Source organism: Hemicordylus capensis, chromosome 1 (assembly GCF_027244095.1).
Source record: "Hemicordylus capensis ecotype Gifberg chromosome 1, rHemCap1.1.pri, whole genome shotgun sequence".
Lineage (NCBI taxonomy): Eukaryota > Metazoa > Chordata > Lepidosauria > Squamata > Cordylidae > Hemicordylus > Hemicordylus capensis.
Genome location: NC_069657.1, coordinates 169451325 through 169478313, shown reverse-complemented (window position 1 = coordinate 169478313; position 26989 = coordinate 169451325). Strand labels below are relative to the sequence as shown.

At 41.2% G+C, this 26989-nt stretch overlaps 2 protein-coding genes across 8 annotated transcripts in view; one reads left to right on the top strand and one right to left on the bottom strand.

The window, feature by feature from the left end:
- Positions 1 to 21842, top strand: part of TMEM163 (transmembrane protein 163) — a 141004-nt gene extending 119162 nt beyond the window's left edge. For all 4 annotated transcript variants that reach the window (XM_053253701.1, XM_053253684.1, XM_053253695.1 and 1 more), the window contains 2 exons: positions 11908 to 12049; positions 12852 to 21842. In XM_053253701.1, the coding sequence (XP_053109676.1) occupies positions 11908 to 12049; positions 12852 to 12912 (203 nt within the window). In that variant the 3' untranslated portion in view covers positions 12913 to 21842. The remainder of the gene's footprint in view (positions 1 to 11907; positions 12050 to 12851) is intronic.
- MGAT5 (alpha-1,6-mannosylglycoprotein 6-beta-N-acetylglucosaminyltransferase) overlaps positions 15651 to 26989 on the bottom strand; it is a 209587-nt gene continuing 198248 nt past the window's right edge. For all 4 annotated transcript variants that reach the window (XM_053253618.1, XM_053253628.1, XM_053253608.1 and 1 more), the window contains one exon: positions 15651 to 25973. In XM_053253618.1, coding sequence (XP_053109593.1) covers positions 25775 to 25973 — 199 coding nt within the window. In that variant the 3' untranslated portion in view covers positions 15651 to 25774. The remainder of the gene's footprint in view (positions 25974 to 26989) is intronic.

Genomic DNA, 26989 nt, shown 5'->3' with positions numbered 1-26989 from the left:
ACATCAGATAATATTTAGATAGTACACAACTATATTCTTCATACCTGTTTTATGCTTGTTGATACTATTTAGTGTTTTTAAATTTTATTTTTGTATAAGACAATATGGACTAGCAGTGGATTTGTTAGGAAATTCTAGTAGTCATAAAAATAGCCCACTGGATTCACTAATATCCATTCCTGCTTTCTCTGTTGTATTTGGAAGATTATATTCTTGAAAACTGTTGGCAATATTTTTTTAATGTAGCATTCAGATGATTTTCTTTCTTTGTCCACCACTTTTTAGAAACCTTTGGTCCATATATAGGCTATAGCTGCAGATTGTCAATAGCATGCTAATAGCTTCAGTTCTCATTATGAAATTTGGCACATAGGTGCCAGAGAAACTGAACATACATGTTTAGTAACTAGACCATCAGGCTGAAATTATTTGGCTTTGCAGTATAGTCTGGTTTATAACGCAAGAATCCCTCCATTTTTCTTTTGGATTTCCCCCCCAAGTATTTAGCAGCAAAACTCCTGTAATCACTGAAATAAGTACCAAATTATATTTTTCGAATGCCTATCGAAAATGAATTCTGTTGATGCCACACTTCATATACTGTATCTCATCATCTTATAGGGGTGCACAAAGCAAGCCCCAGTTGCAGGCTATTTTTACAGCACGTGGTCTCCCCCATCCGGGCAGCTTTGTAGTTCTTTAAAAGAATTACAAGTGGCTACTGGACAGCGAGGAGATCTTATTTATGAAGGGACAAATCCTGTTACCGTACTCCAAAACAAAACAAAACCCCCACAGGTGCCAATTCAGACAAGGGAAATTTAACAAGTGAGGTAAAGGCTGCCATTTGGGAAGAGTTCCTTTTAATCCACATAAAAGGGTTTCTGATATCACCAATCTAAATGTCAGTGAAATTAAGTTTGGTCTGCCAACCATGACTGTTGGATGAGCTACATGTTTATATCCTGATGTTTGGAGAAGCAGTCACAGAATTAACAGTATTCCAGGACCCTGCTGCTACTCCTTGGTCCTACCTTGCTCCCAGATAAGCAGGTAGGGCAGCAGCCAGCACTGCCTTTGATCAACTGCATTTGTTGCATACACTCCATTCTTCTTTGGAAAGCAGGGGATTCATTGTACTTGTCCAGCTATTGTCTCTAATAGGACGGATGACTGCAACATATGTGTTACATGGGGCTACTTTTAAAGATGTCTTGGAAGCCGCAGCTGGTGCAAAATGTGTTCCCAAGGAAGCCTGTTTGGGTACTTCACCCGAGAAGCACCCCTCTCTATTTGGAACTACAAGCCTGTAGCTACCACAGTTTGCACTCTGGATCTCACGGGACCATGAGATCTCCATTTCGTTTCACCTGTAGCTAACTCAAAGGGCATGTCATTTTGGCACAGGTCTTAGGTCAAGTTCAAAGGGCAAGACTGCAGGAGGGCCTCACCGCGCTGTCACCCCCTGATTGCTCATGAGTAGGAAGCTGGAGTAGTGGTGATTTAATCAAGAGCTATTCTTGAAATAATAAGCCAAGTATTTTCCCTATGTTGGCACAGCAAATCACGTCAAGATAGCACCACTTCAGGAAGGGGAGTGATAAGGAAGCAACAGGTCATCTCCTTCCCTAACGAACATGTGGGAAGTTAGCTTGTTTACTTCTTAGCTACCCCAGATATTCTGAAAAGACTCAAGAGATAAACTCTAATGCGTTCATCTTGCCTCTCCCTCCATGGTTCTTTTCAGACCTTCCCTAGCTTTTGTCCAAGAAGAAGTTGGCTCCTCAATTTTGAAGAGCACAATGACCTGTCCTGTGCTTTGTCCCTTTTGTTTGCCTTTGCAAGGTGCGTTTAGCATAAACTTGGGTAGGAGTTTTCCTATAACTGGTCAGGACACCATCAATCCGTGTGTTTTTGTGCTTTGTGTCTCCTGGGATCTGTGTGCCACTTGTGACCCTACCTCAGATTCACCAAGTAAGATTCTTCCACGAATCCACCATCTTTTTTCTCTGTCCTGGCACAGTCACCTCCATTTTGTCCTGCCGTGACTCTCACTCCTGCTTTACCTTTTGCCTCCAAACTGGCCTTTTTCCTAACCCAGTCTGCACAGTACTCCTGGCTGTGAGATTCTGATTCATTTTTGGATTTTGCCTGGCTGACACACCTCTGCCTGGTCCCCGGCTTCCCACTCCCACCTGCCTGCCCCGGAGGAGAGAAACCTCTCAGCCTTGACCAAACTGAAGTGGTTCACAACATTCCTCTGGGAAGGAGCGAGGTAGTATATAACTCCTGTTCTCAAAACACCACTTTCCCTTTTCCTCATTTCTCCTAAAATCCAAAACTGTTCATTTGTCTCTCGTCAGTCTTGAGTGAATTTAATTTTGGAACTTAAGCAAAATTGCCTCCTTGTGAACTGTAACATAGTCTTCTGTTGCTTATCTAACTCTTATTTTTCTCTTCCTAAACCCCCAAACCTTTCAGTAAACCTCATTGTATTTTGAACCTTAACCTCTCCATCCAGTTCTTTCTGTGATGGAAGCTTTGAACACATTTTATTCTGAAGGTGGGACTGTTCCATTCCAAGCTAGCTAATACCCACCCCACCCCACACAAGCCACATAAGCCTAAAACGTAGCTCAGGATTCCCACCAATTCCCCGGGAGCAGTTCCATTAACAAATGCTGCTGTTTGCCTCCTAACGCAGGGAAGCCAGCCCATAATGGTTGACTTTGGTTTTCTAGATCTGCTCTCAGTCTGCCTCTGAATTTTTTTTGGCCTGCTGCTCTGAATACTTTGTTTGTTTGTTTGTTTGTTATGTTTTTATTGTTGTGATTTTTTAGCCTACTTTCCAGTAGGCTTATGAGATCACCCGACATTCTGTGTGTGTGTGTCTGTGTGTCCCCACCATATCAACTTCGCAATGCCTGGACCAATATGGACCAAATCAGGTACATTTGTAGGGACACATAGGGACACCTCAGTGGTGTAGTTTGTGATGTTGTCATCTACCCCGATTCAAGATGGCAGACATGTAAACTTTGGAGGCGCAAGTGGGCTAACTTACGAACCACTTAACTGATTTGAACCAAAATTGCTACAGCTGTAGGGACACATAGGGATGCCCAGATGGTGTGGTGTGTGATGATGTCATCCACTCTAATTCAAGATGGCAGCTGCGTGAACATCTGAGGCACAAGCGGGCTAATTTGTGGACTGTCTAACCCATTTGAACCAAATTGGATACAGTTGCAGTGAGTGACACACAGGGACACCTCAGTGGTGTAGTTTGTGATGTCATCCACCCTGATTCAAGATGGGAGATGCATAAACTTTGGAGGCACAAGTAGGCTAACTTGTGAAACGCTTAACCGATTTGAACCAAATTTGCTACAGCTGTTGGGACACATCTGATTATCTCTCCCAGCGGTTTCATGTAGATGTTAAACAACATCAGAAACAATATGGAGCCCTGAGGGACACCATACAAAAGTTCAGATTTGGAAGAACAACAGTCTCCAAGACACACTATCTGGAATCTGCCCGTGAGGTAGGAGTGGAACCACTGCAAAGCAGTGCCTTCCACCATCTATCCCCTGAGGCGTTCAAGAAGGATACTTGGTCAACAGTCTCGAAAGCTGCCGAGAGATCCAAAAGGACCCACAGAGTCACACTCCCTCTGTCAGTTCCCAATTGGACATCATCCGTCAGGCCAACCAAGGCAGTCTCCACCCCATAGCCCGCCCGGCCATACTGAGCTAGATGGACCAGTGGCCATCTAAGGCAGCTTTCTATGTTCCTGTAAGCATTTTGCTACTCTTGCAGAAACCTGCTCCAGGTTTCTCAAGCCTTTAGGAGTCCATGAGGGCTTTGAAACCATCTCCCACTGAGACATTGGGAGAAACCATTTTAATTTCAAGATCCATGGTCAACTTTGAGTTTACTTAAAAGCACTGAAATGTATTTATGTCTTGGGTTTCAAGGGACACCTTACTGGCACAGAGCAGCTGAGCAGTTTAGGAGGCTTTGTGCTACTCTTGCAGCACAAGCATTTTGCTATTCTTGCAGAAACCTGCTCCAGGTTTCTCAAGCCTTTAGGAGTCCATGAGGGCCTTGAAACCATCTCCCACTGAGACATTGGGAGAAACCACTTTAATTTCAAGATCCATGGTCAACTTTGAGTTTACTTAAAAGCACTGAAATGTATTTATGTCTTGGGTTTCAAGGGACACCTTACTGGCACAGAGCAGCTGAGCAGTTTAGGAGGCTTTGTGTTTCCAGCATAGAACATTTGCTGCTTGAAAAGTAGGAGATTTTTAGTAGTGTTTCAGGCAAACTACACACTTGGAGTAATTCTGAATGTGGGAACCCCAGATAACAATGGTAGGAACATAGGAAGCTTCCATATACTGAATCAGACCCTTGGTCCATCTAGCTCAGTATTGTCTACACAGACTGGCAGCAACTTCTCCAAGGTTGCAGGCAGGAATCTTTCTCAGCCCTGTCTTGGAGATGCCAGGGAGGGAACTTGGAACCTTCAGATGCTCTTCCCAGAGCGGCTCCATCCTCTGAGGGGGATATCTCACAGTACTCACACATCAAGTCTCCCATTCATATACAAGCAGGGCAGACCCTGCTTAGCTAAGGGGACAAGTCATGCTTGCTACCACAAGACCAGTTCTATTGTTGTCTCATCTATTGGACTGTCTTGAGCAAAACCTATCATGTTTAAACTTTATTTGCAACAAAGTTTTCAGAGACTTCATCTATGGAGAAACTTCTGCTTGGAAGACTTAAAGGAGGAATGGAAAAACTGATGTGTATGGCTCTGTTGTAATCTTGTATGCTCAATTAGTAATGATCATGAAGCTTCATAGTAGAAAAAGGATTCCATTGGCCCCACTGAAATGAAAAACATCTTCACACACTGGCTAAAATTAAGGGGCTGTTTTGTCCCACTTCTCTGCCTTTTTCTTTAGGTCCTAGTTCCCAGTACTCTTAACCAGTCACATTCTTTTCCAATAGCTGAGAAACCCCCTCCCTCTCAGTCCTTTAATTACACCCTTGTGATAATTGTGTTGCTGCTGACTTTTTCCCCTAAATTACTGAAATTAGGATCTGAACTCTATAATTAACTTGGTGTCTGTGCTTTCCATGTGTTTTCAGACTATTTTAGTCAAGTCTCTGCACCTAGTGTGCTTGAGTTCAGTGGAATTGCATTTTTGGAAGGATGAGATTCCTTCCCACTCAGCAGCCAACTGTATAGTTAGGGTGGGTAGCAGAAGCAGCTGCTGGCCAAGGCGAATTAACAAGTCTCTTGCCTGTCAGAGTTGTTAGCAGTTTTCTATTTCCTGCTAATTTGCTTCCTGCTATGACAGACTCTAGAACTACAAGTTCCTTTAAACAGCACAGAGTTTAATAAAAAAAATTGTTTCATACACACAAAAAGAATAATAAAAATATCCTACGCCTGCAGACTACTGTCATGTATTTTAAAATCTTCCTCAGTTAGTTGTTATAAAATACCCTCAGTAGGGAGAAGGCACAAGCAAAATTTTATATTCTCCAGCACTGGCTAACATCCAAATTAACACCATGCTGGGAATTTTTGCCGATGGTGCAACTCCTCGGGCATATTTTGGGAGACACAGTGGATTTGAGAATGAAGGGGAGGTCAGCAAAAACCATCCCTCCCCTAACACACCAGCACAGTGTTAATCTGGATGTCAGCCACCGTCTGTCTATTCAGGATCCCTCAGATTGATAATTTGAAAAAATTCTGGTACTTGGGCAGGGCAGAATGCAGTGTAGGACAGGTTGTAGCAGAGCAACCTGGGTTGCTATGTGAGCCGAAATGTTAGCAAAAGCCTCACTTGTGCTTGTATATCTAGTGGTGGTGTTACTCTTTTTTAAATACAAAACGTTCAAGTGACTTATGCAGCACAAAAAGAAATAAGAAAATGGCCACCTCATTTAAACTGTGAATCCTCTCATTGCAAAGGGATTCACAATCTAAAAAGAAAGCTGGGGCACACCAGCAGCGGCCCCCAAGAGGGACACTGGGCAGGACCAAGTAGGGACAGTTGTATTTCCTTTGCTAGAGAACCAACTGAGAGGAACCTCCTTGCCCACTTCACAGGTGTCTCTTTGTCCTTCAGATTGGTAAGAACCTAAGAACAGCCCTGCTGGATCAGGCCCAAGCCTCATCTAGTCCAGCATCCTGTTTCACAGAGTGGCCCACCAGATGCCGCTGGAAGCCTACAGGCAAGAGTTGAGGGCATGCCCTCTCTCCTGCTGTTACTCCCCTGCAACTGGTACTCAGAGGCATCCTGCCTCTGAGGCTGGAGGTGGCCTATAGCCCTCCGACTAGTAGCCGTTGCTAGACCTCTCCTCCATGAAGTTATCCAAACCCCTCTTAAAGCCATCCAGGTTGTTGGCTGTCACCACATCCGGTGGCAGAGAATTCCACAAGTTGATTATGTGTTTGTGTGAAAAAGTACTTTGGTTCGTTGGTCCTAAATTTCCTGGCAATCAATTTCATGGGATGACCCCTGGTTCTAGTGTTCTGTGAGAGGGAGAAGAATTTCTCTCTATCCACTTTCTCCACACCATGCATGATTTTATAGACCTCTATCATGTCTCCCCGCAGTCGTCTTTTTTCTAAACTAAATAGCCCCAGGTGTTGTAGCCTTGCCTCATAAGAAATGTGCTTTAGGCCCCTGATCATCTTGGTTGCCCTCTTCTGCACCTTTTCCAGTTCTACAATGTCCTTTTTTAGATGTGATGACCAGAATTGTATGCAGTACTCCAGTTGTGGCCGTACCATAGTTTTGTATAAGGGCATGTTAATATTAGCAGTTTTATTTTCAATCCCCTTCCTAATGATCACTAGCATGGAATTGGCCTTTTTCATAGCTGCCGTACATTGAGTGGATACTTTCAATGAACTGTCCACCATGACCCCAAGATCCCTCTCCTGGTCAGTCACTGACAGCTCAGATCCCATCAACGTATACTTGAAGCTGGGGTTTTTCATCTCAGTGTGCATTACTTTACACTTCCCAACACTGAACCGCATTTGCCATTTTGTCGCCCACTCACTAAGTTTGGAGAGATCCTTTTGGAGTTCTGCATAATCCATTTTGGATTTCACTACCCGAAAGAGTTTGGTATCATCTGCAAATTTGGCCACTTCGCTGATTACCCCTACTTCTGGATCATTTATGAATCAATTAAAAAGCACCGGACCCAGTACAGATCCCTGGGGGACCACACTTCTTACTTCCCTCCATTGTGAAAATTCTCCATTTATCTCTACCCTGTTTCCTGTCTTTCAATCAGTTAGCAATCCTCACATATACTTGTCCCCTTATCCCATGACTGCTAAGTTACCTCAGGAATCTTTGATGAGGAACTTTGTCAAAAGCTTTTTGGAAGTCCAGGAATACTTTGTCAACTGGCTCACCTTGATCCACACACTTGTTGACACTCTCAAAGAACTCCAAAAGGTTTGTAAGGAAAGATTGACCTTTGCAGAAGCCATGCTGTTTCTCTCCCATACTTGGCTGACTCAAGGGCCCACTCCTGGCTCAACCTGGGGCTGAACCGGACCCAGTTTGGCTCAAATTTGAGCCAACCAAGCACCCCGGCCGGTCTGGGGTTGCGCGCGCTTTGTTGTGCACATGCACGCATTTTGAAAAACTTACTGCCTCCAGGGGGCGCTGCGGGGTCATGTCTCAGGCCACATAGATGGCCAGTGTGCATGTGTGGCAGCCTGCAAAATGGATGCTGTCCCCACTAAGAGGCCCAGAATGGGCAGAAAATGGACTAAAACGGTCCAAACTGGGCTGATTGGAGACTGGGGAGAGGCTGGTGCGGTGAGGGGGACTGCTGGAGATCCTCCTGTTGCCACAGCAGCACCCCCTGGAGGCAGTGAGTTTTTTCCAATAATAGTATTTTTGTGTTACTATCCCCGGTGCCAAAACTGAATGTACCCAGTCCAGTTCGGACTTGAACTGAAGTGGGCATACCGGTTTTATGCACACCCCTAGTTGCTGTGTCAACACTCAGCCTTAGTCCAATAATACTTGTGGGGTGGGGTGCTAAGGAGTAAGTGCAGCTGTGCACCTTGCAAGCTGCCATGTAGCAGTGTTTTAAATGGTGTGCTGAAAGAAAGCTCAGCACCTCCACTGCTTTGTGCACGTGCATGAGCTATGCTTTTCAAGCATATGAGCTCAGTGGAAAGGGGTTGCTGGCTACCTTCCAAAGCATGCTGGCAGCTACTACAGGGGCTAAAAAAGCTTCCTCCAGCCAGCAACAGCCAGGATATTCTCACTCACTCCACCCTGGCTGATTGGCAGCCCTCATATTCTCCCATGAAGATTTTTGTTGCCAAAGGCTGGGTCCAGTCAAACTCTCAGTGCAGTCCACCTGCGTGTTAGTACCAGCCAGGGCCTTTGGGGATGGTGGAAGGCCTCATTGCTGCAAGCTCTGGAACAGCAGTGACATGGCTTTGTGTTCAAGGCCTGGGAACTGGTCACATGTACTTCTGGCCTCTGAAGAGGCTCTGCATTTCCTTTGTACATTTTTATAGCTTGTCTCCTGTAGTGCAAGCCAGAACTATCCAGGTGGCCAAATGAAGCATGGCCATTCAGGTCTGCAGTGCCTAGAAGTGAAAACAAGCATGCTTCTAGGCATTCAAACAAAAAGTGTACATCTTGAGGTGAAGTTGCCTGGCACCTCCTTGACCGTTTGTTTGTTTGTTTGTTTGTTAATTAACATTTTTGTGCAGTATAAACAGCAGTCCTTTCTACACATAAACAGGTCAGTAACAACAGCATCATAGGTAAAGTGGTGTCATCTTTTACCTAAAGGTAAAGTGTGCCGTCGAGTCAGTGTCAACTCCTGGCTCCCACAGAGCCCTGTGGTTGTCTTTGGTAGAATACAGGGGGTTTTTACCATTGCCATCTCCTGCACAGTATGAGATGATGCCTTTCAGCATCTTCCGATATCGCTGCTGCCCAATATAGGGGTTTCCCATAGTCTGGGAAACATCCAGTGGGGATTCGAACTGACAGTCTCTGGCTTGCTAGTCAAGTCATTTCCATTTTACTAGCAGTAGTCAAATATTCAAGCTGTCATTGACTTTTGTAGCAAAGGAGTGACATCTTGTGGCCAGTTAGGTAGACAAATGTATCCCATGATTGTGTTGGAAATGAATGGTTAAATTCTCTGTGTGTGTGTGTGCGCGCAAACACACACACACACACACACACATACACACACAGGCGTGCTAAATGCAGCCATAACTTGAATAACAGAGAGAGTGAGAGAGGAACAGCAGGTCTCAAAAGGCAGTGGGTAAACCATAATTGTGTTGCTGATCACTAATGGTAAAGAAAAGAAAGGAAGGCGCCAAATGCAGGGACAGAAGGGAAGGAAACCTCAAAGGTCACAGAAGACCATTAAAACACTTCCTTGGTTGACTTCAGAAATGATGTACAACCCATTAACAATATAGCATAGAAACCCACTTCATCAACTTGTGTGCACGAATATTACAAACAAAAGAAAACAGCCTGTATATTAAAACAGGCTGTTTTAATTATATTAAAAATCACATTAATGAAATTAAATCCTGTTTCTTTTAAAATATACCAACAAGGTAAAAACCATCCAAATTTTAAAAAGTATCACACTGTGTGTGTGTGTGTCTCACATATATCCAAAAATACTCAAACCTATGCAACTATTTTAAAATAGGTTATGATGTTAATTTACTTTCTCCAGAAAGAAAAATCAATAGTTGCATGAATTTGAGAGTTGTATGAGAGATAAATGCTTGGTTACTGGCTTTGCACAGGATTTAATTTCATTTGTGCCATTTTAAACTTTATTTGTTGTCCTAGTGTACGTACTGTATTTTTGTATTCATTTGCATGAAACAATAAAGGGTAGTATCCTGATCTTTCTCATGCCAGCCCTCTCATGGTAATTGTATTTAAAGTCGAGCCTAAAGACGAGTTGTCATGCCAAATATGCATTGGTAGTCAGTGGTCTTCTGTGCCCCTTTTGGAGGTCTCTGCTTCGGTTTCATTCCTAGTAATATCACATACAACATACAATAGATGCCCTTGACTTATTGGTAACAAGGGATGCACTGCCTAGGGCAGGAGGAAAGCACGAGAGGCCTGTGAAAATGTGCTATAACCATAATAGTAGCACAGCTTCCAGGAGAAACATGTGACCTAAATGTAACAAAGGGAGTGCATCATGCTTTTATTGTGCACACAGAAAGTCTTCTGTAGGAAGGTGCAGGCAAGCAGGAGCCACATACCTAGTTTGTCAGTACTTGTGCTGCATGCATGTGTGAGTGGCATGACCAGAGTGACATCTTGTGGCCAGAATCTAAATTATAAGCCCACTTGCGCTGGACTCCAATTTTTGAGAGAGATTGTACCGATTCATGCTACTATTTCAGAGAACCTTGTGTTCACACCACTGTTGGAGGTTGAGGAAGAAATGCAGTTTTCTCTCAACCCCTTTACTCGTGCATTGCTATTGAACATGTGTGGCTTTCATAGACACCTGTTAGATGGAGTCTGTTACACTATAGGTGATGAGGTGCAAATCCCCCTTCCCATCTTTGATCTTTTTTTTTAAGGCTTGGTTTTTATTCTATTTTATTTTAATTTAATTTAATTTAATTTAATTTAATTTAATTTTTATTTTATTTTATTTTATTTTATTTTAAAAATAGTGCTTTCTAGGATGACTACTTCTCTCTAACTGCATCAGTGCTCTTGTAAAAGGTGGGGGGAGACACTAAAAATCACATACCATTTCTCTTGCAGCACGGCCTCATCATTTCCAAACACTTGCCTTTATTGTGGTGTGTGTGTGTGTGTGTGTGTGTGTGTGTGTGTGTGAAGGATGTGTGCTTTCCCTACACCACCTGCTTAGCAAACTTGAGAGTCCATATGTGCCATTTCTTCTTCTGAAAGGAGTGAGCAGACTTTTCCATAGCAGCTAGCCTCATCCCCCTTCTGTGCTACGTTTGTAGAGTTGTCTCACTGTCACTAGAGGATTGTGGGTATTGCAGCAGTGGTACTGTGTTGAGAGCCACTGTTGTGGCAGTGAAAAGCTGATGTCTGTACAAGGCAGCCCATTGCATAGGTTGAGAGAAACTGCATTATATTCAACAATAAAATGCTGCCTACTTACCTTCTCTCTGTAAGCCTTGTCCACTCGGTAGCTTGGTATACATCTGTGAAGGCAGCTGCTGCAAACGGGAGAGAACCATTGATAGGCCAACAGCAGTTTGGGATGGGCATGTCTGGCTGCCCCTCAGAATGCTTTGAGACATGGCAGCACAAACGGAGGCGGGAGTGATCTGGTTCTAGGAAATAAATGAAGACAAATTGTAGTGTAATGCTAACATGCATTTTCTCTTTTTGAAAAGCAATTTTGTGTGTGTGGTAGAAGGGGCAGGGCTAGAAGGTTAGTAGCAAAAGTCAGCATATTTTGGCTTTTCTGGATAATTTCTTTAAAACAAACTAAATCCCTCTCTACAAACTATATGTGTGTTTTAGTGGATCCTTGAAAGTTGAGGAGTCTTATTTATGTCACTAAAGTAAAGGAGAAACTTTAAGTATGGCTGCTGAAATAAAATTTGAAGGCAGTGGCAGTTTGAGAGAGAGAGTTCAGAGCTGCAGAGCACTTGCTTTATCACCCCTCTCCCCCACCACCACAAACACATTTTGGTCCACATGTTTTAGCAATACATTTACTGGACATTCTTTATTGTCATGTAGTGTGAAAACTGGTTGGACCCTGGAGTTGTGCTTGCTCCTGAATCATTCAGTTGACTTGTGTCAGCAATGCTTGATTTCTTTTCCTTTTCCTTTTCAGGCTTCAACTCTCTAGTGGGGGGAATAATGGGATTCTCCATCCTCCTAAGTGCAGAAGTCTTTAAACACAATGCTTCTGTCTGGTACCTGGATGGGAGTATAGGAGTTCTAATCGGACTTACAATCTTTGCCTATGGAGCCAAGTGAGTGCACTTATTTGTCTGTCTGTCTGTCTGTCTGTCTCTCTCTCTTACTTTGCATGCATATTTTTGAACAGTCTGTTCCCAGTCGATCATGGGAAGTGAGGTAGGGAGTAATCTACAGCATGCCCATCTTTTGCTCTAGTAAATTCTGTACATTTCTCTTTAGTCTACACACAGTATACTGTTTACACAACAGCAAAACGTTCTCTCAAAGTGGTTTACATAGAAAAGGGGCTCATGTTCTGAAAAGGAACAAGATAGGCAACAGCCACTGGAGAAATGCTATACTGGGAAGAATAGGGACAGTTGCTCTCTCACTGCTAGAAGTAAGAAAGACACTGTGTTAAAAGGTGCCATGTTGAACAGTTACCAGGAGTGTGTGTGGTGTGTTTATAAAGTAAAGTTTTGCCATTGAATCGGTGTCGACTCCTGGTGCCCAGAGAGCGCTGTGGTTGTCTTTGGTAGAATCCAGGAGGGGTTTACCATTGCCATCTCCCACGCAGTATGAGATGATGCCTTTCAGCATCTTCCTATATCGCTGTTGCCCGATATAGGTGTTTCCCATTGTCTGGGAAACATACCAGCAGGGATTTGCTAGTCATTTCCCCACTGCGCCATTAGGTGGCTGGTGTATGTATACACAGATGAAAAAAAATATTGTCTGTTTAAAAAAATGTGTGTAAGACTACTTTGAGGTAGTTGAGAAGAGAAATCAACTGTCTCTCCAGAACATCCAGCACCACTAACCAAGTTTTTTGCTTGCTACATGTCATTCTTGATCACCATGTGCTTTTATTTCCAGGCTACTTATGGACATGGTTCCCCGGGTACGGCAAACACGTCATTATGAAATGTTTGAATAAAGACTGAGCAGCATGGACTGAACAAACTTTTGAAAAATCTAGCAGCATCTACATCCTGGCAAGAGGTGCCAATGATGTTTTACAACTAATGCACTTTGTTTCCCATGGTATCTTTATTTTCTTTACCTGTCAAGGGAAAATCTGTACAAATAGGCAAATACATGCACAGCTTAGATCTTGGCTAAAGCAGCATTTTCCTTTTGAGCGTGCTATTAAAATCCTACAAGTGGCAATAGAACTGAAGTTTACAATTCTGATTTATCTGCTGTGTCTTGACTGCTGGAGTAATGAGAGTTCTTGAAGACACTAGCTGCCTGTAAAAAGGGCCCATTTTCAAAGGGGTATTCGACTGACACATGTTAAAGGCTATCAAATTGGACATAGCTTCTGCAGGCAACAGCCTACTCTCTTAGGGATAGACAACAGTTAACTTTCGGTTATACTGCCACCAATTTTCTAGGAGGCGGCAGTGAGCGAGATGTTGCCAGTGTCTTCTGCACAGAATCCAGTGGTGTATGGTACTTGGCTGCTGGATGCCAACAAACATAAGTTGATGCTTTTTTCTTTTACTACAGCAGAGGTTGAGTCTAGCCTAAAACGAAGCAGCCAATCCCTTCTGCCACCTTCCATTGGCTCAAGTTTACATGAACTTCTAGTTTTGTACTATTTTACAAACTCTTAAAATCAAGCACCACCTACAGTATGTTATGCTGCATGGACAAAACAAAGTATTAATATTCAGGCAAAAGCCAAAAATGTGAGAGGAGTTAAGTTTGATTTTTGTCTTTGATTGTATTATACACTTATGTAACAGTATTTATGGTAAATACATGGGTGTTCTGTTGTTTGGTACAAGTAAGGCAGTGATGGTTTCAATCCGGTAGCAAAATAGTTACAATATATTCTGTAGGTCTTCATGTTCCCTCTCCCCATCATCTTGTGTAATTCAACATATGAATTTCAATTTCTGACTTCCATCATATATAATCAATAAAGCAGTTACCTATTTTATACAAAACATGGAAATCAACCTGTGAAAAAGCTGTTTGGACACTACAGTTGAGTGGTCAGTTGTCTTGTACAGAAGCCTATTGAAATAAACTGTTTAGCGACTGCTACCCTTTTCAGCCTTGAAGCCTTTGTGCATGCTGAGCTGAACATGCAAGTATGCAGTTCTAACTTTCAGTGCATTGCTACTGAGGCCACAGGATTGTACCTGGCAAATGAGGCACTATGGAAATTGCAGCCTGGAATGAGGTTTCACAGATGGGCACCTACTGACGTAGTATTGATGTCTAGCAACAGTGTTATTCTCCTACTTGATTATTGCTTACAAATGCCATGTTGCAGATGGACATTACCTGTGCATCATGTCCATCTGTAAAAACATGTACAAATGGACATGAGCAAGTTTTAAATAAGCTGTCACTGAGGTTATTTAGCACTATGACTGCACAGAGGGAATCACTTGGCAATGCTGTCATGTGAGCATGATGCTACATCCGTACTCTGCTTCCTGTGAAGTGGTAGCATGTTCTGCCTTCTAGATGACTGTATCCTACTTGATATTTCAAAACTCCCAATGTGTTGATGTTTATCCATGGAGGGCTGAATATTGCCAAACTGTGTTCTAGTTGCGGGGGATGGTAGGGAAATTGGTAGGGTAGTTCGCCCTCTACTATTTTTCTGTAAGCCCACAAAGATTGCCAATGGTAAGACCCCAAGTAGGTTTTAGTTTTTTACACCAGACCTGTGCTACAACTGATACAAGATTACCATGAGCTATTCGTGCTGGCCTCTTGTTTGGCAAGAAACAAATCATTTCTCTGGGTATTCCTGCCTCTGCTATGTGAAAGACAAGCTATACACAAGACTTTGACCTCTCTGTCGCATGCACACACATACTGCTGTATGTGTGATATCACCCTACAATATTGGGAACCATGTGTGAGTATTATACCCACAACTTAGTAGTTGCTGTGCGAGATAAAGTATGCCACCATTATAGCCTTTGGCAAATCTCTCCAGAAATGAAAAATCAATTGCCTATGTTCAGGCTAAGTTCTTAAGCATTAACTTATTCATAAAAATGATCTGGGGCAGGCGTCCCTAACAAGTGAGGCTTCTGTGCAGCTCAACCCCTAGGATGCATGTGCGCATATACTCACTCTGTTACAGTCATGAAGCAGGTTGCTCTAGTTACTGGCTTACATCTGACCTAAGTTACATGTGCATACCTCCAATGGGAAAAGTTTACTAGTCCTATTTCAATCGGAGTACTCTGTGCTAATTTTCTGACACTTGTCTGTCAGGCTGAGGTGTGGGATATGTTGAACTTAATCTTGCCAGCCAATCAGCAGCAGAGGAGGAGGGTCTTCCTCCTCCTCCTTCCCCTTTTCGAGTGGAGATATCATCCTCTTTGGGGTACAAATTGTGGGGAAGGAGAGCTCTCAGAACTACCTGGCAGCCCTTCAAGTTATTGGGAATCTCCAATCTAGGGGATGGATCTTTAGATCAATTAGCAGAACATACAATCAAGCTTCCCTACCATAACCTGAGTCTCTAAAAATATAGAATTATTATCAACTCCCTCTGCCCTATTTCAATACTTCAAGTACCTTCCATGAGCTCTGTTCTTATGACTATGTTTTCAGTACAGCTCTCAAATACAATGCAGCCTAATGGTTGGTTGGTTGGCTTTTTGTTCAAGCACAGGGCAAATGATAATAACAACTCAGTCACACACAAAAATTTATTGAAAAATAATGTTCTCCCTAGTTCCCCCTACAACAGTAAAAGCATTGTTCTCAGCCATTAACACAGACATTTACACCTTGGTTTAAGTTCCCCATGTTATTAAATCAATATAATTGGACAATTGTACTCACTATGAAGCAAAACTGCTTGAACAATATAATGGAACACAATTTAAGAAGGAAAAGTTTCAAAAATGTCTAAACATACATAAGCAGTGCTTTTGCAATAAATAACTTAGGCTAATGTGATTTTTAAAAAGAAAACAATTGATTAGTTGACAGTTCTAGAAAGGGGATCATAACATTCCTCTCCCAATCTCTTTTTGGCAGATAGGAATTGGGTCTAATTGCAGAAGGTATCTTCATATTTTCATGAGAAACATTAATATTGTCTTGATGAAATGCTGTTGCTTTTTCTTTTCTTTAATGCTTCTGTTTTACATTTGGAAAAAAGAAAACAAACCTAAAAGGCATTAATGAAGGTTTTTAAAGTAAACCACACACTACATCAATCCAGGAGCGAGAGAGCATGGACTGTCATTCACTTTCTTAAAGAGATTAGCACAGTGGATGCATTGCCATGTATGGATGAATCTGCTTCTTACATTAACAATGTACTCACTCACTAAACTCTGCTACTAGTAGCAGATTGCTGAATAAGAGGAAATGGAGAATTTAACAGGGTGCTTCTGCAATAGAGACTGATTTAAGCAGCAGATTAAGCCTCTCTTACATGTGCTTGTTCTACTCTCACAGCACTGCCATAGTGCATTGTATAAACAGGCCATCACAAAGAACAATACAGGCCAGGCTTTACACTTATGTGCCTCTCATGACCACCTGAAAGACAGTTAGCATGGGACCAGAAGTTCCTCACAAGCATGTTATTGAAACCTGCTCAAGTCTGGTGTCCACGCCATGTTACTGAGAGTCTTCCAACAGCTGCCCAATTTCAGTTGTCAGGATATGTAGTTGGACGAATCTCAGTAATGTGGCACGGGAGTCAGACTTGGGGGCGACTATGGATGATTCACCCACCAGGAATGCGTGCTAGCGGTTCCTAGCGTTTCAGCATGTCTCCACCTAATCGAAATTTCTCTTGGCCTAATGGAACTTGTTTTAGTGTTCTTTCACTCATGCCCAGGTTCTCTGATCCTCATACTGTTGAGTGCTATTTATGGACAGTAACCGGCTCAGCAACCGTGGAAGTAACCCCCCTGCTCTAGCTTTATCTTCCCTTCAGTACTACCAGTATTAAGGAAAACAGCTGCATCGATCCCAACTGGATTCCCACAGTGCTTCTTTAGCCATGCACTGAAATACAGCACATGAACACATCCCAATTGAAGCAATTCACTTTAATCTACTGCAGGCCAGGTTGACGTTCAGTCTGCCAGCACACTTGTTCCTTTATAGAGCATCCATCATTACAGGTGCAATTTTAAAGTTACTGGAGCCTGTGTTTTTTCCTTTGATATCACAAGGGTAATTTTACTGGTAAATATAGAGTGCCCAGTTTAGGTCAGTTTCATTTTATCTACTTTCAGTTACTATTTTTGGCTTCATGCCTGCTAATTCGGCAAAAGATTGTGCCGTTTACCATTGCCTTCCTCCTGCACAGTATGAGATGATACCTTTGCCGTTGTCACTGAAGTGATCATCCACCTCCAGCACCTTCCCATATCACTGCTGCCTGATATAGGTGACAACAAATACATGTTTACTAGGCACAGTCTGGGAAGCACACCAGTGGGGATTCAAACTAACAGCCTCTTGCTCCCTAGGCAAGCTGCTTCCCCGCTGTGCCATTGCAGCTGTTAACTGGGCAAAAAGGCACCTAGACACCTTTAAAGGTTACGGCTTTCCTGTTGATCAGGAAGAGAGTAATTGCCCAAACGCATCCAGTGGCTTTTTTCCAGTGGCTGCTTGCTCGTGTCTCTCTCCCTTATATCTTTGTAAAGACTGCAACCCCTCTTAAGGCAGGGAAGCTTTTTAAATATTTCAATTTCTTTAACTATGTAAACAGCTGTGAACAAGTCTTTTTTAAAAAATTGGCTCTTAAAATCAATCTTCAAAGTCTTTCAGAAAAATAGTTAGGCTTGATTGGACTTCACTGGACTTCTTTAGAAGCTCAAATATTTATTCACCTCCTAGGGCAACTAAGAACTGTGTTTAATAAATTATCAGGAAGGGAAGGCATGTATAATGAAGTGATCAAGTAAACCTTTTTGTGGACCAGCATGGTAATTTTCATTTTCTTGCAAGGTTGCTCTCAGTGAAGATAAATCTAGAGCAGGAGGTCAAGTCCCAATAGCTTGGTACATGGGTGGTATAAACTGGACAGGTACTTTGTTCCTTAAATAGCTTGATGGAAGCGTAAAGTTAAAGGCACTTTATGAAGGCACGTGGGGCTAACCAATGCAAGGATTCTGCTTCACAAACTCTCTCAAAAGAAAAGCTAATGACTAGAGTGGGCAGTGAAAATATAAGGCTATCAAATAATATTGACTGACATGATGCACATTTCTAAAGTCTCCATTGGAACTTGCGGCAGTGCTGCTGCAGATGTGGAAGCAACCAGTTGGCAGCAGTGTTCCCTCTAACAGAGATTTCCAGATGTTCTTCACTACAACTCCCAGTATCCCCAGCTGCAGTGGCCTTTGGCCATTTGATTGCAGTCAACAACATCTGGGAATCCCTGTTAGAGGGAACACTGATTGGCAGCACTACTAGCATATAATGGGAACAAATACAGTAATGCTGGTAGCACTATATCCGGTTCTCTACAGAAGTGCCACAAGTTCTAATGGAGATGTTAGAACTGTCCCTCACAGCGGACCCCCATTTTTAATAGATTTAACGTGCACAAATGTACACATATCAAGTGGATGAGCAAATGAATTCCAACCTGGAATACTTGCATTAATAAAACATGGTTTAGTTTCAGTATCACTATGGTAGGGGAACAATTCAGGAAGTTAGGCGTGATGCATGAGAGGCATAAGTGGTTTTTTGGGGTTTTTTTAAAGCCAAACTTCATAGTGAGAAAAGGGAAGCTTTTCTTTAGGGTTTTTAAGAAACCAGTTGACATCTTTCCACAACATTGCTAGAGACATTAATGGGAGTTAGAATTTGGATATCGACTTCTAAAATTTTCTATTAGTGCATCGTCGGTATGTCAGTGAAGCAAACTATCACACTAGTTGCTGCATTTGACCACAGAGGAGATACCCTAAGCAGAAAGAGAATGCACTAAATGCCTAGCTTAACACATCCTCTCAACGATGACAAAACTGGAAGACAAGGAAGGTGACTGAAGGGCCTATAACTCAAGGTTGAGTTATGCACATTACTTGATCATTAGCACACATTCACCATGATTCTCTCTTTCCACAGATGTATGCTCTCTTGCACGACACCATCTCTGCCCCCAGGATGGTTAGAGGAGCTTTCCCCATAGTTTCCCATGCATTAATGTTAGGTAGCAATTCAAATGTGTATTTAGTAGCTATAAAGAGAAGGAGACTAATTAACAAGGCTCTTATCCAGAATGCAAACCCCCTGATGAAATTAGGATGGTTCTTCTTAAAGCCAATTCTGTGGTTTTTTGAAATGTATGTCGCACATCGAGCATGCCATGATCCAGAATTTTCTGAAATCTATTCAATTGTCCTTCAAGCATAGTCTGTCACAATTACTAGTCCATTATGCCAAGTATGGATGCACTATCATTTTATACAAGGCCATAACATTTTCTCTGCTGAAAGCACTATCAGTATACTCTTCCTGTTAGTAAAACTTGCAGTTATAAAATTTGTTAAAACAAAAGCATTTGAAAAAAGCCACTACCACCTCCCCCCCTCCCCCCAAAAAGCAAAATGACATAAAAATGAAGGCATCAGTGAAGAGAAAATTGCTACATAAGAGAGTGATGTGCTCACACTTTTTCAGTCACATGAACATGGACTCAGAATATTCTAGTTTGGCTCAAGAAGCTACACAAAACATTGCATATTTTATTCAATCATGCAGTTCATTTATTTGAACTTGAGTGTGACTTAACTGTCTGGATTGTCTCCAAATAAGTTTTTAAATGTCTGGAAGCAGAAAGCCTGCCAGACAGCCAGAATAACTGCTGAATGATCATGTGGAGAAATCATAGGGATATTACAAATGAGCTGTCTTTGCATTCAAAAATAAGAATAAAAAAAATAAAATCCTCCACAGCTATGTGGAGAACGTATGAACTGGTGTGAGCATGCAGAGTTTGCAAATTTTTCTGGTGGCCATTTGTAAAAGCAAGGCAGCCTAACCTTGCATGAATTGTTCACGAGTATTGCCACATGTAGCCTTTTTTAAAAAAAGGTGGGTGGGTAGGTAGGATGAGGGGTTTGTGTGCGTGCATACAGTTTGTTGCAGGTGGATTACCACTGGGGACTTCACTAATCCTGTGAATACTGAAAATGTAATGGGTAAGAGAAACAGAGCTAGACACACATGTGGTGATAGTGGGGGAAAGCATATATCCTTTTAAGACAGACAATTCTAAAGGCCCTTTGGCAGTAGGACATGGCAATGGTGGGAAGAGATCAGAAACAAGGCAAAGACTCGCACATTTTCTACTGGAATGCTCACATGGTAAAGCTCGTATTTCACCAAATTTAAACAACAACAACTAGGAGAACCTTTAAGGGTTCTGATTTGCGATTCACTGAAGACTGAAAGTATAAGATGTGCCTCATATTCAGCAAAAGGCTACTTCAGCATCTTGAAAATGCATCAACTGTAGGCTTCCTCTCTGAGGATGAAATTGCAAAGTATCTTGCCAGTTCACAAAACCAGAAGCATGACTCTACCTTCACTTTTTCTTTTTCAGCTGGCCACAACCTATCCAATTGTCACTGATTAACGTTCCAGTTTTTTCGATCATTGAGAGCTGCAAGTTTATTTCTTTACAAAACAGAGCACCAACTCATACAAGATCCTGGGCATTATTCCATTTGCTGACACATAGTAGATATAACATGGTGCAAAAGTGTATTGTTTTTAGACACAACTTTCAAGTAGAAATATCAATGGACCGTATACTTGCCACATTCTATATTGCAGAATGCTCTTCATTGTCTTCTAATAGAAAATATTTAGAATTTATATTACTAATATTTACACAAAATATTAATCTTAAAATTAAGTGTTCCATTATAGCTGTTCAGGCATTGTCTACATCCTCAAACACAATTATTATTATTTTTAAAGGCACAAATATTAGCAGAATGTGTTCCGACTTTGTCATGCAAAAACCAAAGATACCCTGCAAACATGACTGCTTCTACTACAAAAGAACCCCTATAACAAAACAGTTAATATACCAAAAGCATACCTATTTATAGATATGCAAATCAACTTGCATATGACAAAATGAGGTTTATTGGCAGTTTTAAACAGTTTATTCAATCTTTACCTTTCAAAGGGTAAGCTTTAATGGTAAAAAATTAAAAATAAATTATGTAAATACCGGTAGTTCTCAAATTCTGGTAATCTAATAGAACAATGTTTTTGAAAAATACCAAACAACAAAAGGGTAAAAAAAAAACCCCTCATAAAACAAAGAAGGAAAACTATGAAAACCTGTTGCTTCTGGTGATGAGGATTTTAGAACTAAATTTTCACTAAGTGAGATCTGCAGATTGCAACCTAGTGTACCAAAGGACAAAATTAAGTTCTGGTGCTGGAATTTTATCTGACAGAAAAGGTAACATACAGAGTTCTACTGATCATCTTAAAAGAAATATCTCATTCTCACATTCATTTTTTAAGGAAATCATGCAGCTTAGCCACAGAAGGACAAGTACCTGTTTTATCATCAAACTATAAATAAAATGATATTGGACAGTTACAGCCATTAATGTAAAGAAGCAATTGAGGGAGGCAATGAAATTTATTGGCCTCCCTCAATTTTTTTATTAAAAGGGTTACTTTTGTGAAGATCTCTCTCATTCCCCGCCCTTCTCCTGTCCTTTGAGTGGTTATTTAGTTTCAGTTACTGTATTTAATCTTGAGTGTTTCCAGTTGCCTGAAAATAGAGCATTGATAATGATGTATGGACACTGAAATGCATTTTCTCGAGTTGGAATATCTTTTGTTTTATTTATGCATTAAAGAGAGTTAAAAATGTTCGCTTTTATCGATAAATATTCAATATTTAAAAGAATGATCCCTTGAAAAACTCCTTAATCTTCATCTGCTTGCTTGCAGAACAGTTAGTGAAAATGATAATAAGACTCACTTGCTTCTACTTTTTAATACAAGTGCCTGGTTCACTGAGAATGTACTGACTAAAACACGGTAAGTTGAAACCTCATGTTTTATTCCATTCACCAAGTCATCTTCACAGTAAACAGATTCTATACTCACATTCTATAGTGGGTAAATATGCAGATGGTCCAGCAATGCTCATGCTGCTGTGTGCATCGCAGTTGCATGGTGTCACTTTCTTGGATGCGGTGGATGTAGCGATATGCAACTTTATTTTATGTCACAGCAGAACAAGACTCTTCTGCAACAGCGTGGGCAGCGAGACACATGCAGTAGCATGGGCGGTGCTGAACTGTCTGCCTGCACAGGGTAAGCCATTGCATTTTCCATAAGAAAGTGCAAACACAAATTCATGTATCTTCCATGGTGAGAAGGAGGGATGTGCTTGAAATGTCATTCAGCATCTGAATCGGAGTACAGTTCCTTTAAAACTGAGTGCTTGCACACAGCCCCTTTAACACAGAGGAGAGAAGGTACATACTTCACTCCTCCTCTGCTTGCCACCACTTTCATAATCATGGTGTTCCCCCAGCTATGCTTGTGCACTGGCTGGGTGTCTCCCAGCTGCCCCTGCATGCTGGTGTCACACAGAGGCAGCTGGGAGATAGCCCACCAGTGCACAAGCATAGTTGAGGGAAGTGCCGTGGCGGCAAGAGAAAGTGGTATGGATCTGTTCTCCTCCGTGTTAAAGGGGCTCTGCAAGTCCTCAGTTTTAAAGGGATTGTGCTCTGATTCGGACGCTGAATCGCATTTCGAGCACATCCCTACTCAGAAGTATATTACTGTCAGAAAAATTGCAGCACCTTAATAAACTTAAGAAATAATGAATAAACTTTCAAAGGTCTGATCCTAGTAATAAAAAAATAAAATTTCCACATTAGTAGGATAAGTACTTTATAAATTCACTTACACTCTCACTCATTTGTGTTACTGGATGAAATTAAACAACTTTTGTTGGGGCCAGTTTACTGTAAAATCAACTCAGTAGGCTAGCAATTAGCAGATCTGCACCTGCTGTGGTAAAGAGAGTACTGAAAGACCAATCATATTGGCTACATCAAGACGACAGCAAGATGCTTTGGGTCATTTTGGGGCTCACGATGATTATCCCCACCCCCCATAATATACATACAGAATGTTGCATCAGATTACATAATCCATGTTAAGTGTTGAAGGAAAGATCCTCCAATATGAGACCAAAATTCCTGATTCAACCTTTCTTGTGATGGAATTTTGTACTATCATGCTTCTCTGGTAATCTTGCACAAAAAGGGAAAAAAGATAGAGAAAAATCAACCCTCATACTAAAGGCAAACTAGTTGAATATATTAACAAAGATATATTTACAGCACAAATATTTTCAAACACTCACTGCCACAATAATTGGTAGTGCTTGATTTATTGCCAGCTTCAGTTTGGTGACATCCCGCTTTCATCAAGAATACAGCTTATACCAAACAATCAAGTCAGTCACCGACACCGTGTACCATCTTTAAGGCTTAAGTGTGGACACTTGAGGGGGGGGGGAGATACAGTGGCTTCTGTTGCCCTTGTTTTGTACTTACAGATCAACTGTGAATCTGAAATTGCTTAATAACTTAACACATACATATGTCCAGATTTCAAGTGTTAAATATTGCAGAAATCCATAAAATTAGTCTTTTCACACTCAAGTGAGCCCTGTTAAAGGGTCTGGGCCAGCCACTGCTCATTTGTAATTTCACAAATAAAAAGTTAAATGTTCACTATGGTCCACCTTGATAAAACTTTTTATCATCAACACCACTAATATTGATACACACTTTGGAGATATGCTTTGCACATAGCATCTGAAAAAGAGATATTTTATCATTTAGTTTCTATCCAGGTCTTGCCATTAAAACTACTTAATAAAAGTAGTTACTGTTGCTGCAGGTACTACATTTACAAACTAAAATGCAATTGAAATAAAATGTAATATTTTAAAACTGAGCATTTGAACTAAAAAGAAACTACTCTCGACAATTGATTAGAGAATGTTTCCCCATATGGTCTTTGGTATGTCAAAAGATATGCTAGTCATCATCACATAAAACAATGAATATCAAACAATGAATTAAGATATATTACAAAAGAATAGAAATAACAGTATTTCCCCATTAGTAGAAATAGTGTGTAATCTTTAAGGGGAAAGGAAACACACATCATACTCAAATGTGATACTGAAAATGGTCCAAGTTTTTTATTTTTTATTTTGAAACCTTTTGTCATTTTCAGATCTAGCTGCACAATGATAAAGCATTCATTTCCCACTAAATGTCTCTTTCCTCCCATCCACAAGTAGTGCATTGAAAGATGTATCAGCTGTGCTGCAATGCAACCATTATTTTTTAATAAAAGATACTGGCTGACATGCAGACCAACATTGCATGCATTGAGTAATGTTTTCCTCATGTAACAGGAGAGACGGGACTTTTGCCAATCTTCCCTTTACTCTGCAGCCCTCTGGGCCTCCCAAAAAATGTCCAGGAGCATTGCAGGACCCTCAGGTACATATTTGCAGGAGCCACAGCAGTCTGTAGAGAGGATGGGCAGGATCAGCAAAAATCACATCTCCCATTGGGTGCAAAATGTTATTTGGATGTCAGCCACTCTATTATTAATTATTATTATTATTATTATTATTATTATTAAAGACTTAATCTCATTTTTTAAACAAACAAACTCAGAATTCACTCTCTGGAGTGACTGCAGGGTTTAACATAAAAAACCTGTTTCCATGCACCCATGTTTTTTTTGTTAGACAGACTCTAGTAAAGTGACTGCGCTCATGTAATTGTTTTCTATCCCAAAATATCTTTTCAAATGCCTACTCAATAATAAGACTGAACCCTCTTTTAACATACATTATTTCTTTACTGCTTTCTTTAAAGTTTGACCTTTCATTTGTTATTTCCATACCTGAAAGCCAATCCAAAATAATTATGCTCCAATGGCACCATTTTGCTTTCAGCATTCACACAGCATTTCTAGCCACCACTCTACAACAAAAGTCTGGGGAAAGGAGGAAACGGAGTACGCACAGATCATTTTGGACAAGACCATAAAAGAGTACCAACCATTTAAAACAGTGTGTCCATTTTAGCCCTGATGAATGCCCCAATCAATCCATTATCAAGCCAAAAGGATTTGTCACTCTGGCAGCCACTAATCTTCCCAGTTCATGGTGCTAGTTGCTCATCCATCTTGGGACGGTAGCAGTGCTGAAGATGATACATTTGCAATGTGTGATGGGTAAGAGAAAAACCAACAGCCAGTGACATATTCAGTAGCTGCTTTACGTTGTACCTCCAAGTTCATAGGGAAAGCACCAACTATTCAGGGTTCAACAGAACCCCGGAAACAGTCCACCAACAGTGCAACATTTTTCCTGCGCCATCCAATCTTTCAGATCTAATTCTGTACTGGAAATAATATTCAGAAAAGTTGTAGATCAGGAGTTGCTGGGAAAAGAAACACAACGCATCCTAAGTTCTTTTATTCTTACAAATAATTGAACTTCATTTGTCACCTCTATATATAGTTTTCAGTGAGCTTCATTGTACCTGCTCCTTTAGGAAAAGAAATATAAATAAAACTGAGATTTTCTTTTAAATAGCTAATTTACTCTGTTCCATCACGGTTCAGATTTCTGCTCTTCAGCAATTGTTCTGCCTGCAGTGAGTCAACTGGGCAAAGTGCAAGAAATGGTAGTAGCTCTCTCCAAGCCACTTGAGCTTTCGTCCCTTGATAAAGTCATGTGAGAGTTACTGCTATAGACAGTCTTTACAAAGTGCAACTTGTCCTTTAAGGTAGTCTCTACAAGGGCAGATTCTTTTGTGGTTTGGATGAGATCCTGCACAGCTGAACAACAAGAGATCACCCTGGAAAACACAGTGTTTTATCTTTTCATTGTAGGATGGGACCACAATATCATTTGCAGATTCAACCGTGTGGCATTCAATATTGTACCTGGAAAATAAACAAAAATTGGAACATGACCACATCACTTGCTTGTTTACTTAACAGTAATTCATCACCATTTCAGTATATTACATATTTCAAACAGCTGTATTTAAGGGTAGCATACAATTCATACATAGCATTTTCTTCAGATAGCAACAGATCCTTCCAAGCTTCCAAGGTCACCATGCCAAATAAAACTACATCGGTAACTTAAACAGGGCGTTGCAATACTGAGCAATACCATCCAGAAGATTTTGTTAACTGATGAACAGAAGCAGTATTTGGCCATCTTTGACATGGCTTGACGCAGAGATCATAGCCAATTTGGATAACTGGGATCTTTAGAATGACTGAGGTTTGGGATTCTATGTTGACAAATGGGAGTCCTGGACCCCTTGGGGGAAAATATTAGATAGAAGTTGGCACAAATTAGTGATAGGCTGATGGAGGAGTTCCATCTCCCAAATCTAAGGACCAGTTCACAATGATAGTCTTCTATGGTGATTTTGTGCATGCACACACACATTGCTGTGTGGAGAAAGATTAGCGTTAATAACTCTGTACATGCTGAGAGATGACAGCCAGCCGCCATTTCCATCCTGACTGAATAAAAACCAGTGGAAGAGCTTTACAAATATGTGTGTTACATACAAATGTGCAAAATCAGAAGTGGTGATACAATTAGTGAGACTAACTATGTTAACACAGAAAGACAACAAAACCTTACAGTAAAATAAGAACATCTTCCAAAGTATATGTAATGGAAAGCTTCCATACCACTACCATAGCTGCTTACTCCACTATTAAAACTACCTTAAATATGGCAACATTTATCCCAGGCGAGCATTTTATTGAAGGTGATGAAAGCCATGATTACCAAGTAGTTCCCAACAAGTGATAAGAGAAATGTGCTCTATCTTCACACATGACAGTGCAAGGGGCATGGACAACCCTGCATCTGTGTACGCTACTCCAGGGAAAAGTAACTGAGAAAGAACTCTAAAGGTTGCCAATGATTGTAA